Source organism: Sus scrofa, chromosome 2, assembly GCF_054392235.1.
Source record: "Sus scrofa isolate SSC_HxYL_T2T_F1_AM1 chromosome 2, Sscrofa_HxYL_maternal_Yorkshire_Landrace_v2.0, whole genome shotgun sequence".
NCBI classification, from domain to species: Eukaryota; Metazoa; Chordata; class Mammalia; order Artiodactyla; family Suidae; genus Sus; species Sus scrofa.
The window spans coordinates 74,808,793-74,826,621 of record NC_139384.1 but is presented as its reverse complement, the minus strand read 5'-3'; the positions used below and the strand labels follow the sequence as shown (position 1 = coordinate 74,826,621).

At 53.9% G+C, this 17,829-nt stretch overlaps 2 protein-coding genes across 9 annotated transcripts in view; one reads left to right on the top strand and one right to left on the bottom strand.

The window, feature by feature from the left end:
- Positions 1–12,659, top strand: part of PKN1 (protein kinase N1) — a 24,224-nt gene extending 11,565 nt beyond the window's left edge. For all 3 annotated transcript variants that reach the window (XM_005661233.4, XM_085012614.1, XM_005661232.4), the window contains 16 exons: positions 822–1,016; positions 3,071–3,180; positions 3,275–3,418; positions 5,360–5,435; positions 5,518–5,659; positions 5,749–5,842; positions 8,386–8,465; positions 8,541–8,616; positions 8,697–8,788; positions 10,520–10,696; positions 10,861–10,923; positions 11,024–11,100; positions 11,277–11,419; positions 11,701–11,808; positions 11,898–11,978; positions 12,387–12,659. In XM_005661233.4, the coding sequence (XP_005661290.2) occupies positions 822–1,016; positions 3,071–3,180; positions 3,275–3,418; positions 5,360–5,435; positions 5,518–5,659; positions 5,749–5,842; positions 8,386–8,465; positions 8,541–8,616; positions 8,697–8,788; positions 10,520–10,696; positions 10,861–10,923; positions 11,024–11,100; positions 11,277–11,419; positions 11,701–11,808; positions 11,898–11,978; positions 12,387–12,590 (1,862 nt within the window). In that variant the 3' untranslated portion in view covers positions 12,591–12,659. The remainder of the gene's footprint in view (positions 1–821; positions 1,017–3,070; positions 3,181–3,274; positions 3,419–5,359; positions 5,436–5,517; positions 5,660–5,748; positions 5,843–8,385; positions 8,466–8,540; positions 8,617–8,696; positions 8,789–10,519; positions 10,697–10,860; positions 10,924–11,023; positions 11,101–11,276; positions 11,420–11,700; positions 11,809–11,897; positions 11,979–12,386) is intronic.
- PTGER1 (prostaglandin E receptor 1) lies at positions 12,461–17,829 on the bottom strand. Of its 6 annotated transcripts, none has more exons than XM_021083693.2 (3): positions 16,073–16,188; positions 14,079–15,049; positions 12,461–13,535 (listed from the first exon to the last, which is right to left on the bottom strand). In XM_021083693.2, exons 2-3 carry the CDS (start codon positions 15,027–15,029, stop codon positions 13,269–13,271), a joined length of 1,218 nt encoding a protein of 405 aa, XP_020939352.2. In that variant the 5' UTR covers positions 15,030–15,049; positions 16,073–16,188; the 3' UTR covers positions 12,461–13,268. The 6 variants fall into 6 exon arrangements, with proteins under 6 accessions (XP_020939352.2, XP_084868782.1, XP_003123421.4 ...); XM_085012656.1 differs by having other exon boundaries at positions 12,920–13,535; positions 14,136–15,049; XM_003123373.5 differs by having other exon boundaries at positions 12,920–13,535; positions 14,079–16,188.

Sequence of the window (17,829 nt, the reverse complement as noted above, 5' to 3'; positions counted from 1 at the left end):
AACCCTCTAAGCCCTGGGCCCACCCTACCTTGCCCTCTGATTTTTGGACTTTTTTTTTTTTTTTTTTTTGTCTTTTTAGGGCCGCACCCATGGGATATGGAGATTCCCAAGCTAGGGGTCTAATTGGAGCTGTAGCCACCGGCCTACACCACAGCCACAGCAATGCCAGATTCTTAACCCACTGAGTGAGGCCAGGGATCAAACCTGCAACCTCATGGTTCCCAGTTGGATTCATTTCAGCTTAGCCACGATGGGAACTCCTGATTCTTGGACTCTTGCTCCCATCCCATCCTCACTTTCCCCACCCCTCCCCAAAATGACCTTGTATTTTTTTCTCCAGCCGAAATCCCCCAGCCCAGTCTCAGTCTTACTTTCAGAGCCCTCAGCCAGCCCTAAATCTCTGACATTCCCACCCCCAGACAAGCCAGCTCCTCCCTCCGTAGAGCCCTCAGCCACTGCCTTCCCAGACCAGCCCTACCATAGACCCCAGCCCTAGTGTCAGACCTCAGATCATCCTGCCAGATTCTTTCCCGGACCCACTAGTCCTACCTGGCTCACCACTGCCTGGCCCTCTGACCTACACCCTGAACCTCTCTTCTGACACTAACACCAGCATCCAGAGCCCCTCCCCAAACTATCCCACCTCCTCCGCCTTGTCCAGGCACAGGCATCCATGCCTCAGAGCCCCTTTCTCAACCTGATTGTCCCTAACTAACTCGCACTTGCATGCTGGCCACTTCTGCGCATGCCCACTTTATTTGCAAACCCATCCCTTCATCCTGGCCCAGATGTGGCCCCCCATGAGCCTGTCTGTCTCTCAGGGACCCTGGAGGTGCGTGTGGTGGGGTGCAGAGACCTTCCAGAGACCATCCCTTGGAATCCCTCACCTTCGGTGGGGGGGCCTGGGACCCCCGAAAGCCGTACCCCCTTCCTGAGCCGTCCAGCCCGGGGCCTTTACAGCCGAAGTGGAAGCCTCAGTGGCCGGAGCAGCCTCAAAGCAGAAGCCGAGAACACCAGTGAGTGGGCATTGAAGGGCTGGGGGTGGGGTGGGGGTGGGATCCTGGGATGGCCCACCTTTGTAATATTGTAAGAAATGAATACATCACACCCACAAGGATGGATATGGTCAAGCAGAACAAACCAACAGGTGTTAGGGAGGATGTGGAGAAATTGGAACCCTTCTACACTGTTGGTAGGAATGTAAAATGGTGCAGCCACTGTGGGAGACAGTATGGCAGATTCTCAACTAATTAAACATGGAATGACCATTTGACCCAGCAATCCCACTTCTGAGTAAATACCCAAAAGAGTTGGAAGCAGGGTCTCAAAGAGACATTGGCACACCCACATTCACAGCAGCATTATTCACAAATGACCAAAAGGTAGAAGCAAAAGCAACCCGACGTTGATTGATGGATGAAGGGATAAACAAACTGGTTCATCCACACCATAGGATTAATATTTTTCAGCCTTAAAAAGGAAGGACATTGGAGTTCCCGTCATATCGCAGCAGAAACGAATCCAACTAGGAACCATGAGGTTGCGGGTTTGATCCCTGGCCTTGCTCAGTGGGTTAAGGATCTGGCGTTGCCGAGAGCTGTGGTGTAGGTTGCAAACACAGCTCGGATCCCATGTGGCTGTGGCTGTGGCATAGGCCAACAGCTGTAGCTCCAATCTGACCCCTAGCCTTGGAACTTACATGTGCCAAGGCGGGGCTCTAAAAAGAAAAAAAAGGGAAAAGAAAGGGAAGGACATTCTGACACATGTGACAATGTGGATGAACTAGAGGATATTACACTAAGTGAAATAAGCCAGTTACACAAAGACAAGTAGTATATGATTCTGCTTATATAAGTATCTAGAGTGCTCAGTGTCATGGAGATGGAAGAAGTGGTGATTGCTAGTGGTTGAGGGTGAGGGGGAGAAGAGAGTTATTGTTTACTGGCAACAGTTTCAGTTTGGGATTATGAAAAGAGTTCTGGAAATGGATGTGGTGATGATTGCACAACAGTGTGAATGTACTTGATACCACTGAGCTGTACACTTAAGAATTATGACCATGGTAAATTTCATGTTACATGAATTTTACCTCAATGTGGAAAAAACTAATACATACATTTTTAAAAGTGTGAAGAAAAAAAAGAATAACAATAGAGTAACCACCTATGTTACCACCACCTAGGTCAAGAAATAGAATTGTCTGGAAGCCCCCTCATGTCCCCTCCTCAATTCCAGCCCCTTCCTCTGCCCTAGAGGTAGCTACTCTCCTGACTTATGTTTATCATTTCCTTGCTTTTCTTTGTAGTTTTAGCTCCCATGTACACATCTCAAAACAGTATAGTTTAATTTGCCTGTGTTTGAACTTCATATACATGGAATCATACAGAATGTATTTCATGGGAATGGCTTCTTTTATTCAGCATTGTTTGGGAGAGTTATCCATATTGTTGCATGAAACTATATATAGTTCATTTGTTTTTACTCCTGTTTGATAATCCATTGTCTCAAAACAAACCATATCAAATTACTCTTTTTTTTTAAGTAAAAAATAGTTGAATATCAGCAGTTTCATGGTTTAGCTAATGACTGTATTATCACTGGTATATTAATTCTCTTGTTCATAGACAGTGAGATGTTCCTAGTTTAGAGTTATTGTATGAGCATTATATTTATGTATCTCCTGATGTTTACTAGCATGCATTTTTTTTAGGGTTAATGCTTAGGAATATATTACTGGAACTTGCATAGAGAATAAAAGTGAGGAGTTCCCTTGTGGCTCAGTGGATTAAGGATCCAGCATTGTCACTGCTGTGATTTGGGTCACTGCTGTGGCATAGATTCAGTTCCTGTCCTGGGAACTCTTACATGCCAGCAGGTTCAGCCAAAACCTGAACACACCACACAGAGAGATCCACTAGAGAGAGATTAAAGGACCCAATGTGAAAGGAAGAACTGTAAAGCTTTGGCAGATAGTAGAAAATCATGAGGGGAGGAGAGGATTTCTTTAATAAGATACACGAAGGATTACCCTCCTGAATTTCCTGACACCCGACCCCCACCTCTGTTCCAGGTGAGGTGAGCACTGTGCTCAAGCTGGATAACACGGTTGTGGGACAGACGTCCTGGAAGCCATGTGGCCCCAACACCTGGGACCAGAGCTTCACCCTGGAGCTGGAGAGGGTGAGCTAGGTTGGGGGGGGGTCACAGGGCTTGAAGGTGGAGGGGTTTGGGGCCTTGAGCACCCCAAGTGAAGGCCCTCTTCTTCTCCCTTGAGGCACGGGAACTGGAGTTGGCAGTGTTCTGGCGGGACCAACGGGGCCTGTGTGCCCTCAAATTCCTGAAGTTGGAGGATTTCTTGGACAATGAGAGGCATGAGGTGCAGCTGGACATGGAACCACAGGGCTGCCTGGTGGCCGAGGTACAGCCTGACCCTGATCCTAAGAAAATGTTTTTTGCATCTCCTGCTCTCAGTTTTCTAGAAGGGGAAGTTATGTTTTGCATTGGTCTCTGAACCTTGATAGAAAAGTACATGTAATTAGTCACATCAGTGTATGACTTAAGCTGGGACTGATTTTTGCTTTGAAGCAAGATATTAAAAAGAAGGAGGAGGAGTTCCCGTCGTGGCTTAGTGCTTAATGAACATGACTCCATAAGGCTTCAGGTTCGATCCCTGGCCTCGCTCAGTGGGCGTTGCTCTGAGCTGTGATGTAGGCCACAGACATGGCTCAGATCCAGTGTTGCTGTGCCTGTGGTGAAGGATGGCAGCTACAGCTCCAATTTGACCCCTAGACTGGGAACCTCCATATGCCATGGGTGCAACCCAAAAAAACCAAACAAAAAAAAAAAAAAAAAGGAGGAGTACCCATTGTGGCTCAGCGGTAACAAACCCAACTAGGAAAAGAAAAAGAAAAAAAGAGATAAAAAGAAAAAGAAGGAGTTCCCATTGTGGCTCAGCAGGTTAAGAACCCAACATAGTGTCCATAATGATGTGGATTTGATCCCTGGCCTCGCTCAGTGAGTTAAGGATCCAGCATTGTAGCAAGCTGTGGCACAGGTTGCAGATGTGACTCAGTTCTGGCATTGCCATGGCTGAGGCATAAGCCAGCAGCTGCAGCTTCAATTCAGCCAGCAACCTGGGAACTGCTATATGGTGCAGGTGTGGCCATAAAAAGAAAAAAAAAATAAAAACATTAGTAAATCTTCACTAATTCCTAACATGTAGGGTTTTTGTTTTTTTGGGGTTTTTGTTTTTGTTTTTGTTTTTTTCTTGAAAAAACATCCAGAAAAAGTCAAACTATTCAAGGGCTATTTTACTACCCAGGGAGGAATTTTTATGTGATCTCACGATCAAGGACCTCTGAAGGAAAGGAGCCGAGAAAGGCTGGCTTCAGGTGGCCCTGAAATTATTCTTCTGTTGGGAAGACTGTCCAAAACCCAACTGGCGAATGGTGGTGGGTAGCCCGGGGGACAAATTCTGAGACAGTCCTGCTTACCTTCAAGGTTTATAACATTCTGTTTTTCTTATGCCTCCCCCAAAGCACCATCCTGTAGAATTTTCTGCAGTTCTGTTGTCCATGAGCCTACAATAGTTGAGTTCTATTGTAGGTAGAAATGTTCTATATCCATGTCATCCAATATAGTAGCCACTGGCCACTTGAAGTATGACCATTGCAGCCAGGGAGCTGATGTTTTCATTTTTCTTACATTTTCCTTAAATAGCCACATGCGGCTTGCAGCTTGCGGCAACTGTACAGGACACCCATAAAGTCACACAGTTCTGTGACTTTAGCACCTTCTAGAAGATGTGTTAGTTGGGAGAATTCAACTAGAGCAGTGGTTTCCCCCACCTTGGTGGACACCAGCATTACCTAGAGGGCTTGTTGAAACACAAATTGCTGGGCCCTACCCCCACCACCACCACCAGTATTTTTGACTTAGTGGGTCGAGGTGGGCGGGGGCCCTGAGAATCTGCATTTCTAGCAGGTCCCCAGGTGATGCTGATGCTGTTGGTCTGGGACCGCACTTGGGGAATCAGGATACTAGATCGATCAAGCATAGGGCCTGTTTGCTGGACTTGTATGTATGTCTCATTGGAGCAGACCCGCTGCCCACCCCAAGGGGAGGGCCTGCTCACCTGCTGCTTGCCTTTCCAAGATGGCACTTCAGGAGGTGGCCCTGTTGAGGGATGGCTTGGTTTTACCACCTCTTAATAGAGTGCGTAGGATTCTGTAGCTGGACACGATGCCACAGTGATTGGAAACCCTGAAACATCCGAGGATGCGCACCTATGCTTCTAAGGGCTCCTCCACCACACTGCCCGGAGGTGGGCGAGGGTTCTGACACTGGCTCCTCCCCTCAGGTCACTTTCCGCAACCCTGTCATTGAGCGAATACCCCGGCTCCGACGGCAGAAGAAGATCTTCTCCAAGCAGCAAGGTAAGGAGTTGGGCCAGGGCAGGGGAGAGACCAGGGGTCCTGAGGGCGTCACGGAGGCTGACACCTGCCCCCATCCGCCCAGGGAAGGCCTTTCAGCGTGCTAGGCAGATGAACATCGACGTCGCCACCTGGGTGCGGCTGCTTCGCAGGCTCATCCCCAACCCCTCGGCCATAGGCACCTTCAGCCCGGGGGCTTCCCCAGGACCTGAGGCTCGGTCCACAGGGTAAGGAGGGAGGGCCCCGGGGTTCCAGCTGCCCCTGGTTGCCTCCCTGGGTGCTGGGTCTTCATGCACCTTCCTCCCTTGTGCTGCAGTGACATATCTGTGGAGAAGCTGAACCTCGGGACTGACTTGGACGGCTCGCCCCAGAAGAGCCCTCTGGGTCCTCCTTCCAGCCCATCAAGTCTGGTGAGCTTCCCTCTTGGCCTGGGCACTGTCAGGAGGTCTTCTTCCCAGCTTGAGTCCCAGAGACTGCTAGGACCTCCCCTAGGTCACACAGCACATCCCTGTCAGAAACAGGGTCCTATTCTCTATCCTGGATAAAAACATGAGCTCAGTGGTTCAAGGATCCAGCATTGTCACTGCTGTGACTTGGATTACTGCTGTGGCACAGGTTCAGTCCCTGGCCCAGGAAATTCCACATGCTGTGGGCATGTCCAAAACGGAAAAAACAAAACCTGTAAGTCCTGTCCCTGCCATGCTGCCTCTAAGCTGTGTGACCCACACCAAGCCACTTCAGCTCTCTGTGCTTAGTGTATTGCCCTATAGAATGAGTATGTTTAAAACGTCAATGACAGAAGTCAAGATAGTGGTTCTCTTGTGGTGGGGGGGGGGGCGGTTACTGATAGGAAGAGGACACGAGAGCCTTCTAGGATGATAGGAATGTCCTGCATCTTGATCTACGTCAGAGGTCAGCACATTTTTTTCTGTAAAGGGCCACATAGTCAATGTTTTCAACTTTGTGGGCCAGAAGGTCCTAGTCACACTATTCAATACTGCTGTCCTAGAAAGTCGCCACTCAGACAGACGTGAAGGGGTGTGGCTGTGAGCCAGGAAAGCCTTACTGAATGTATATTACTTTCATGTATCGTGAAATATTCTTCGTCTTTTGATCTGTTTTCCCCAAACCCTTTAAAAACATAAAAATCATTCTTAGCTAGCAGACTATACAAAACATGGAATTTGTCAACCCCTGGCCTGGACGATGGTTCCATTTCCCACCTCATTGAGTGCATTTTCTACCTCATTTTTTTTTTAAAATGGAGAAGTTCCCATTGTGGCTCAGTGAAAAGGATCTGAGTAGTATCCATGAGGATGCAGGTTTGATCCCTGGCCTCGTGCAATGGATTAAAGATCTGGCATTGCCATGAGCTGGGGTGTAGGTTGCAGACGCAGCTTGGATCTGGTATTGCTGTGGCTGTGGTGTAGGCAAGCGGTTACAGCTTTGATTTGACTTCTAGCCTGGGAATCTCCATATGCCGCTAGTGTGGCCCTAAAAAAACCAAAAAAAAAAAAAAAAAAAGAAAGGAAACAATGAGAATAGGTGCCTCATTCAGTTAGATGAGTTTGACCCAAAAAATCCAAAAGCTTAATAACATTGAAAAGCTGGAAAGGTTGCAGACAAACAGGCAGTCAGTGGGAGACATGTGAATCACTACATCTCCTTTGGAGGACACAGATGGCTAAGAGGTCCCACTCTTGGACTTCCATGATGGACAATTACCCATGTGCACAAAAACACATGTGCAGGATGTTTGCCATTGCAGTTTTGTGTGGGCAAAAGAGTGGAAACAACCTCAGGGTCCACCTATAGGAAGCAGTGCTAAATAAATGACAAGATGGAATAGTATGCAACTGTGAAAATGAGTCTGTTCTCTGTGTGCTGGCACAGAATTGATTACCAAGACAGACTGTCTACTGGGAGAGGTGAAATTGGCATATGGTCAATTGTGAATGCAAGAAAAATGGAGCCTGTGCCTGTACTTTTGCTTGAATGGTTGTAGGATACATTTAGAAAGATACTCATGAAATCAGTAATAATGGCTGGCTCTGGAGAGGGCAGCTGGGCAGGAGTGGACTGTGTTTTCCACTGTACACCTGTTGGCACTGACTGAACCTTTGGAACTATCTCTGTAGTGGAGAATGGTGGACCAGTAGGTAATTTTTTTCCCCACTTAAATTATTAATTTTGATTCTTTTTGAAGTTGTGTATGCATGTGATATAAAGGATTTGGTGGCTCTGTAGAACTAATACCAATCAAGGGAATATGCAGATAAATGGTAAAATACATTTACAGCATAAAATGTGCTGAGAAGAAAAATAAAGCAGAGAAAGGGGACAGAGAGTGTTGGAGGATCTGTTGGTTATTTAATGTGGCAGTCAGCTGGCCACCTGTGAAAGTGATAATTTGAATAAAGACCTGGAGGAGTTGAGGGAGGGGCCATGTGGGTATTGCGGAAAGAGAATTCCTGGTGGAGAGAAGAACCCGTGCAAAGCTCCTGGGGTGGAAATATGCCTGATGTGTTCAGGACAGTGAATAGAACCTCAGCCTCTTCATCTATAGACAGGGAATAATAATGCCTTTTCATGCAGGGTTGGGTGGATTTAATGAGAGGATATCTCTAGAGCATTCTGCATAGTACCTTGCCCTCTGTAGATGCCCAGTAGTGGCTCTGAGATTGTTCCCAATCTTCTTGACATCTTTTTATTAACCTAACTTAGACAAGATTAAGCAACAGAGGAATTGATTGCTTTGGATCAGAAAAGTCCAGGGGTGGACTGCCTTCAGGCATGGCTGTATCCAGGTGCTCAGCTGATGTCTCAATGTGGCTGAAGGGAGACTGAGTGAGATGGGGAGTAGGGGGAGAGGTGAGGTCCAAGAGGTGATGGGAGCCTTGGTTGCTTTTGTAATTATGGGTTATTATTCTCTGACCTCCTCTCTCTGCCACAGAGTTCCCCAATCCAGGAAACTTCCACCACTCCCCAGCTGCCTTCGGAGACCCAGGAGACCCCAGGCCCCACTCTGTGCAGGTGACACCCCTCCCCTGCCCACCACCCACCACCCCTGCCTGCTATTGCATGTCCACCAGTCTCCTCTTTCCACAGCCCTCTGAGGAAGTCACCCCTGACCCTCGAGGATTTCAAGTTCCTGGCAGTGCTGGGCCGGGGTCACTTTGGGAAGGTGAGTTGGGGGACTGGGGGTCCAGACCCCCAGGTCCTTGGACCAGCTGCTAAGGCCACCCCTGCCCACTGTGATTCCAGGTGCTGCTCTCCGAATTCCGGCCCAGCGGGGAGCTGTTTGCCATCAAGGCTTTGAAGAAAGGGGACATTGTGGCCCGAGACGAGGTGGAGAGGTGGGGACCCTGCTCAGGCCCTCTAAGAACTTCAGTCTCCTCTTCTGGGAAATGGGAGACAGAGCAGTCCCCTCCTTGGAGCTGCTATGAGGGTGACTCATAACAGTCACTCATACATATTAATAAGCTCGTAATTACGATAATAATAATGACTCTTGGAAAGCACCCACCATGTGCTTTACATTCGGTAACTCGTTCCTCACAACAGCTTTAAGAGGGAAATACTGTTATAGTTCCCATTCTGCACATGGCACAGAGAGGTTGAGCAAATTGCCAGAGGTCACATAGCCAGTAAGCAGCTGGTCCAGGATTTGAGTTTAGGGACTCGAGTTCTGAAGCCTGTGCTATTAATGGTGCCATTGTACTGCCTCTGCTTTAGGGTCAGGACCCTGAGTTCAAATCCTGCCTCTGCCACAGACATGCTTGGAAACCTTAGGGAGCTCACTTCATCCTGCTGAACCTCAGCCTCCCCATCTATAGACAAGGAGTAATAATGCCTTTCTTGCAGGGTTGCTGGGTGGATTAAATGAGAGGATGTCTCTAGAGCATTCTGCACAATGACTTGCCCACTGTAGATGCCCAGCAGTGGCTCGTAGATTGTCCCCAGTCTTCTTGACATCCTTTTACTAACCAGGAACCCAACTTAGACAGGCTCAGGCAAACAGAGGAATTGATTGCTTTGGATTAGAAAAATCTAGGGGTGGACTACCTTCAGGCCTGGCTGGATCCAGGTGCTCAGTTGATGTCTCTCAATTTTGCTTTTATATGTGTGGGCTTTGCTCACAGTCCCCTTACAGGGCAGAGGTGCTCCTCCCCACCCTGGCAGTTTATTGCTCATCTGCCAGCTTTAGCCCTTCTTCCTTAATAATTCCAGCAGAAATCCTGAAATTGAGCCCCATTGGCTTGGCTTGCCCATTTGTGAACCAATTCCTGGTCAGGGAGATGGATTGCTCCAAAGGGAAGTAACAGTCTCATTGGTGGTTCACCAAAGGGAATTTAAGGAACTGTCGCTAAGACTACTGGATGGATTCTGGGTGCCTGAGAGCAGACAAGGCTGCCTAGGTTCAGAGGTATTAAGCATCTTGCTCGGGGTGCACAGCCATGCAAGACCCTTAAAATCTTATGATTTGGAGTTCCCATTGTGGCTCAGCAGGCTAAGAACCCAACTGGTATCCATAAGGATGCAGATTTGATCCGTGGCCTCGCTCAGTGAGTTAAGGATCTGGCATTGCAACATGGTGCAGTGTGGGTCGCAGATGCTGCTCAGATCTGGTGTTGCTGTGGTGTAGGCTGGCAGCTGCAGCTCCAATTCGACCCCTACGCCGGGAACTTCCATATGCTGTGGGTGCAGCCCTAAAAAGACAAAAATTAAAAAAAAAAAATCAGGGAGTTCCTATCGTGGCTCAGCAGAAACAAATCTGACTAGTATCCATGAGGACACAGGTTTGATCCCTGGCCTTGCTCAGTGGATTAAGGATCTGGCATGGCCGTGAGCTGTGGTGTAGGTCACAGATGCAGCTCAGATCTGGTGTGGCTGTGGCTGTGGCGTGGGCTGGCGGCTACAGCTCTGACTCGACCCCTAGCCTGGGAACTTCCATATGCCGTGGATGCGGCCCTAAAAAGAAAAAAAAAGAAAAAGAAAAATCTGATGACTGAAGACTCTAGAGAGTGGGGGTGTTGGGGGTTGGGTGCTGCTATGGTTTCTGACCCCTGCCCCTCTACCCTGCCCAGCCTGATGTGTGAGAAGCGGATCTTGGCAGCTGTGACCAGTGCAGGACACCCCTTTCTGGTGAACCTGTTTGGCTGTTTCCAGACACCAGAGCACGTGTGCTTCGTGATGGAGTACTCGGCTGGTGGGGACCTGATGCTGCACATCCACAGCGATGTGTTCTCTGAGCCCCGAGCTGTGTGAGCCTGGTTCCCCTCCCTACACCTCCACATATCAGCCCTGCCTTCCCCCAGCTCCTGGAGTTTCGGGGACTGGAGGGGTACTTTTGAGGATGTGGGAGCTTTATGTGACCCTCCTCCCTTGCCTGGAGGTCTAGCCTCCTCACACCAGCCTCTTTCTGCAGCTTTTATTCAGCCTGTGTGGTGCTGGGACTGCAGTTTCTGCATGAACACAAGATTGTCTACAGGTGTGTTTGTGTGTCTGTGTGCTCTGCCCACTGTGAGGCCCTCAGGCTTCAGGCAGGGCCCAGATCCCCTTTCATCTCTCTTTACATCCCCCCCCAACAGGGACCTGAAGTTGGACAATTTGCTCTTGGACACCGAGGGCTATGTCAAGATCGCAGACTTTGGCCTCTGCAAGGAGGGTGAGGGGAAGGGCTAGAATCTGAGGGGCTGGCCTCTGGGGTTTAGACAGAGAAGGGAGGGAATGGAGTGCCCAGCCCTACCTGGGTTACCCCCTACCCTGGTCCTAGGACAGGGCTGGCTGTCTGGACTACCCCCCACCCCTACCAATAACCTCACATGGCCCTGCTGCCCTCAGGGATGGGCTATGGGGACCGGACCAGCACGTTCTGTGGGACCCCGGAGTTCCTGGCACCTGAGGTGCTGACAGACACATCGTACACTCGAGCAGTGGACTGGTGGGGGCTGGGCGTGCTGCTCTATGAGATGCTGGTTGGCGAGGTGAGGCCCCAGGCTGCTCCACCCTGCCTGTCTCTGGGAACCTGTGTGTGCACGATCGGTAGTTATGTGGGGTGGGGGGGGATCAAAACTGGCCTCCACACCATGTGCTGTCTGACTGGGGACAGATGGGCTTTGCCCCCTGGCCTCAGTTTCTGCATCTGTAAAGCGGGGGTACTTACCCTCCCAAGTGAGCCATGTAAAAGTGCAGCTGGAGCCTTGGGTGGGGCTGGTTGTGGTGTGGCCAGAGGGGCCTAATTCACCCTGGCTCTCCCTGTCCCCAGTCCCCATTCCCAGGGGATGATGAGGAGGAGGTATTTGACAGCATTGTCAACGATGAGGTTCGCTATCCCCGCTTCCTGTCAGCTGAAGCCATCAGCATCATGCGCAGGGTGAGGACCCCCCTACACACTTGAGGTGGGCCAGGGGAGTGGCTCTGGGGCCAGGAAGGGGAACACTAATGCAGTATTCCCTCTTCCAGCTGCTGCGGAGGAATCCAGAGCGGAGGTTGGGGTCCAGCGAGAGGGATGCAGAAGATGTGAAAAAACAGCCTTTCTTCAGGGTGAGGTCCCCCCACAGGACCCAATCATCCCCCTATCACCCCAAGGTCTAGTGGCTTCACCTCCAGCATTGTCACATCCCCTTGGTTCCTGCCTGCCTTTCCTTCCCCTTCCCTCACCCCCACTGGCCCTGCCACACCCACATCTACTCCAGGCTGGCTTGGGGGGAAACACTGACCTGTGAATGAGCCCAGGCTTCTGCCACCACTCCCGCCCTGACCACCAGCACCCCCCATACATTGTGACACTTCCTGAGCCCCCAGGCCGTTCCCCTACTTTCCTCCTTTTATCTTTGTGACTCCCTGTGTTGATCCCCACAGACCCAAGGCTGGTTAGGGCACATGGAGCAGACCCCTTCCTGCAGTCCCCCTGAGCTTCCCCTGCTGACCTCTCCCCTCTCTGCCCTGCAGACGCTGGGCTGGGACGCCCTGCTGGCTCGGCGCCTCCCGCCGCCTTTTGTACCCACGCTGTCTGGCCGCACTGATGTCAGCAACTTCGACGAGGAATTCACGGGGGAGTCCCCCACACTGAGCCCACCCCGAGACGCACGGCCCCTCACAGCCACAGAGCAGGCAGCCTTCCGGGACTTCGACTTCGTGGCCGGGAGCTGCTAGTCCCCTGCCCCGTCCCTGCACTCACCCAGCTGTTCGTAGTTTTTAAAAAGGCCTTTGGGTTTTGCCCCATCGGTGCATTGTCTGTCTCTTCTTGTGCGCAGTAATGGGGGAGGTTCTTGGAAGTGGAGAGAGTTGGAGGAGGCAGATGCAATGGGTGACCAGGGTGTTAGGGAGTGATGGGGAAATGCCCCGGATTATGCTGTGGGGGATCATTTGAAGGAGGCCAAGGGATGGTGGGGACTCAGGCCTGTTACTGTGGTGGGGAACGTGGGCAGGACGCAATGGGAAGGGGCTTGGAACTTTGCTGAGGGGGTTAGAGGCCGGTGACGAACGGTTGCAGGATTTATTCCTGGCGTCCGCAGGGGCAAGAAGCGCCCACCAACCCCCTAGCTCTGCTCGCAGCAGAGCTCCCGCCCCAGGATTGAGATCAGGGCGTCGTGTGCATGCTCCTGCGGCTCTGGCTCTGGGTCTCTTCGCCCCCGCGTGGCAGGTCCAGGTATTGCACACCTTGGAGGCGCACGCAGCGCCACTGCCGCCGCTGCGCGGCCACCAGAGCGCAGCATCCCCGACGGGACACACCGCCCTGGGCTTGTCAGCAAAAAGGCTTTATTCCTCGAAGTCTCTGCACTGTGGACCTGGGGCAGGCCCGGGGTGGTCTGGCTTAGGCCCCGGGGGCGCCTAGAAGTGACTGAGGCCACTGTGCCGAGAGCTGCGCAGCGAGTTGGCCTCCCAGGCGCTCCTGGTGAGGCCCAGCACCGCAGGGCTGCCCTTAGCGCCGGCCCGTGAGGGCAGAAGGCGAAGCAGTTGGCGAAGCACGGCCTGGCGCAGCAGGATGTACACCCAGGGGTCCAGAATCTGGTTCCACGAGGCGAGACGCACGGCCAAAAACAGCAGCCGCTGCAGGGAGCTGGAGCCCCAGCCTGCAATGGCCAGCACCACCAACACCTGGAGGAGAAGACCGTGTGAGCGATAGGCTGGTGTAAGAAAAGGGGACCGGCGAAGGGCTCAGGCAAGAATGCTTGGGAGAGTGTCTGAGAGGAAATGAAGCTGTGAGGAGGGACACAGCATCACGGGGAGGGTAAATACGAGTCTAATTGGAAAGATGAAAGAAGCAGGGGAGGGGTGGGTGGTTGGGGTTGGAGGGCGTGGCAGAAGCAAAGGCCTTCCGCAAGTGTGGGCTCAGGCCAGAAAGAAGTCCCAGGTATCCCAAATGACAGAAGATTGAATGGGAGAAAAGGGAATGATGGTGGAAGTGGCTAGGGAATGAAGGCACCTAGAGGGGTGAGATTGGAGGGGAGGCTTGCCTGGATCAGGGTGAACTATAAAGAAACCCCACGAAAGAGCAAGATCAGGGGTAGGGCCTCTAGGGGGCGGAGCCCTGGCTGGGTCTGGGAGAAAGGACTCCGGTGTCCGGGGATTGAAAGGGGTAGGAGGGGCCACGGAGGTAGCAGGAAGGAGCAGGGTTAGAGGGGCGTGTGCGCCCCTCACCAGCAGGGGGCTCCAGCAGATGCAAGACACCACCATGATGCCCACGAGCTGGCCCACCATCTCCACGTCGTGGGCGCGGGCTCTGCGCCCTGAGCCACGGCCCAGGGAGCCGCCAGGGGCGGTGGAGGCCGAAGCGACGGACGAGGCGGACGAGGCGGAGGCCGAGCGAGGTCCGCGCCCTCCCCAGTGTCTTCGGCTGTCGGGGCCGGAAGCCAGGGAGCACCGTTGAGAGCGGCGGCGCCAGCGGGCACGCAGCAGGGCCAGGCCGCTGAGCGTGTTGCACACGAGCGCGGCGAGCAGCGAGGCCAAGCCGAGGCCGGTGAAGAGGCCGGCGAGCAAGGCCTGGCGCCAGCCTCCTGCCGGGCCCAGACTGATGAAGCACCACGTGCCTGGGTACTGCAGCTCGTAGCGGCCCACGCGCGCCAGCGGCAGCAGCGCCACGGCCAAGGCCACGGCGGCCAGCGCGGCCAGAGCCAGGCGCGCGCGGGCCACCGAGACACGGGCTGCGTGCAGCAGTGGCTTCGTGACGCCCACGCAGCGCTCCACGGCCATGCCGCAGCCCAGCAGCAGCGGGCACAGGCCAAAGAAGACCATGCAGCCGCCCAGGAAGTGGCAGGCGCCGCCGGCCGGCGAACGCCCCGCGGTATACAGGCGTAGCACCAGCGCACCCGGAATCACGTGGCCCGCCAAGTCGGTGGCCAACAGGCTGGCGACGAATAGCAGGAAGGTGGCTGCCGAGCGACGGCGCCGCAGACGACCCGCGGCCTGCGCCAGCAGCGCCAGCGCCAGCACGTTGGACAGGGCGCCCAGCGTCATGGAGAAGATGGGCAGCGCGGGCGATGCGCCTGCCAGGCCCGACACCGGTCCGACGGACGCGTTGGGAGCCCTGGGTGCCGTGCACGTGGTCGCCTCGCCCGCCAGGCTCAGGTTGAGGGGCCCGCAAGGGCTCATGTCAGGTGCCGGGGGTGGGGCTGGGGAGAGGAGAGGACGGGAAGGTGAGGTCCCTCCGTTGGCCTGGGACCAGCCAGAGGACCCATCTCCGAATATCAGGACCCATTTGACCCAGTGGCGTTCTTCTATGGACCCTCTACCCAGGGCAACTCCGGATGACTCTAGCTGCCCCATTCCTGACCCACTCCTCCTCCTCTGCCTCTCACCAGCCCATCTCTTGCTCCCGGCCTCAGTCTGCCCTCACTGCCCCTTCCTCTGTCCACCACAGCTCACCTGCCTTCAGCCCAACCTGTCTCTATCCCTACTTCTGGGCCTTACCCACCCAGCTCTGACACCCCCCTCCTGTTCGGACACCACAGCAAATTCCTGGGCCCTGACCCCATCTGATACCCACTGACCCATTTCTGACCCAGGATGTCATCTGACCCCACTGCCCCATCTCTGACCATCACCGTATCACCTTTACTCCAGTCCCATCCTAGATGCTTACAGCCCCACCTCTGCCATTGTGGGCACATTTCACACTGTCATTTCAGAGCCCCATCTTTGTCCCCATAGTGAAACCTCTGTCCCCATAGATTCATCCCTGTCCCCATAGCTCTTTCTTGTTTCCATAAACCTATCTCTATCCCCTTGGCCACATCTCCATCCCCACAGCCCTGTCCCTACACCCCCATCCCTGTCCCTCACACTCCCGTCTCAGCTCCATTGCTGTCTCTCATCCAGGCCCTACCTCTGACCACAGCTGTCTCACCCTGAATGCCCACAGTTCCAGTCCTGCCAGTTCCATATTCCTGCCCCAGAGGCCTCCAGTCTAGCCCATCACCACCCATTCCTTGATACCCCACTGATGAGGGCTGAGAGGACAAACTGCCTTCTGGGTCATATGGGATGGGAGGCTGGGCAGGAGGTAAGATCAACAGGGACAGACAGATGGGGCTGAGAGTCAAGGAACACAGGAAGGACAGACGGGGGGGAGCCATGGCCCCGTCCCTCAATGCCTTCCTCCCCCACTGGAGATCCTCATGCCCCAGCCTTCTTACCCGGCGCTGCCTGGGACGCAGGGTCCCCATTGCCTGCTGCTCAGCCCCTGTGCCGGTGCCCTGCTGCGCCCGCGGCCCGCTGCGCCCGAGCTCTCCGACAGGCCGCTCCCTCGCTCCCTCCCTCCCTCCTGGGGCGGCTCCTCCACTCCCTGCCTCCTCCCGCTGCCCTCTCTAGCCTCCAGGGGCTGTTCCACCCAGCGCACGCCTGCAGGGGGCCTGGGGTGGCAGAGACCCCCTCTCTGCACTCCTGGCAATGATCAGGGGTCATTCTGGGCCCCAGCTCCCCCCAGGAGGAAGGGGGGCTCTGGGAAGTTGGCCTGGCCCCCATGACCCACTCCCCCTGGTGAGGCGGGAGCAGCCCCCTTCCCCCCCCCCCCCCGAGGCGTGGGCCTCTCGCCTGGCTCATTAATAAAGCGGATAAAATCTAAACATTGGAAAATGTGAGTGTCGCCCAGGGCAGGCTGGGGCGGCGTAGGGAGTGCTGCTACCCCCATCAAGGCTGCGAGGTTGGAGGGCTAGCCCTGCTTGGGGACAGCAGCACCCCTTTGCCCTGCCCTTCATAGATGTCGGGTGGGTGGTGGTGCGCAGTGCTCCGGTGGACCAGCTTAGGTCAGGCCTAGTATGACCAGGAGATCTGATCCGCCCATTATTTACACAGGGGCTTAAAGCCCAGGCCAGGGCTGCACAGTCATATCCTGGGGTTGGGGGAGGGAGGCGGGGGTGGGGAGAGGGAGAAGGCTGACCCGGGGCTGGGGAACTAAGAGACCCGGTGATTCTACTCCTGCTTTAGGATGTGGTGCGCACACCCACATCCCAAGCCACCCATAACCACACCTGCAGACACACATACAGCTGCAGCATCGCCTCCTGCCCTGAGAAGTAAGATCACATCCCTGGCGGGCACACACACACTCTCACACATGAGGATACACAACTGTATCCCTTAACACCCTGAGACCCACCACCATCACTGCCTGTTCCCAGCACATCAGCAGCCACATTCCTCAGTGCCTTGGGGTCAGCCCTCATCACACTGAGACAATCTCACCCCCAGCGCCAGAGACACGCCCATAGCTACCACTTCTAACACCCTGAAATACAGCCCCGTGAAAAAGAGACCATCACACCCCTTAGCGCTGAGTCCCACTGAGCACCCTGAGTCACAGCCCCCAACCACACCCCACATCACCTGGAGGTGCCCCCTAACAGTCAGACAGACCCCACAGGTACACAATGCATACACCCAAGACACAAGGAGTCACACCCCCTGGACACCTTGAGATCCAGCCTGTCACCCCTCCCCAATCCTAGCAACAGTGACATTCAGAGACATACATGTTTGCAGCCCTGGACCCTCTGAGATGCAGCCACACTGCTACACTCCACAGAGGCCCTGCCGGCTATAGCCACAGTCTGGGACATAGTCATCTCACCCTGTTCCCTCAACGTAGTCACAAACCACCAACACTCTCAGAGACACAGTCCTACCCGCACAACACCCAGATGCACACAGCCCCTCCCCTTCACCACCTGAGCTATGGGCACAGACACACAAAGCACCCACAGGTACCAAGGGAGGCTAAGTAACCCATCTCACCCAGTGGGTCCTCTCTGCTCCCCCCTTCCCAGGTCCCCTGGAAATGGGGAGGGGGCAGGCTCAGACCTCCCCTCTCAGCTCACCCCAAACATTCCTGCAGGGACTTCTGGCCTGGTTCCCCTAGCTTCAGTCCTCGCTTGCTCTTCCCTCCAGGTCTGGC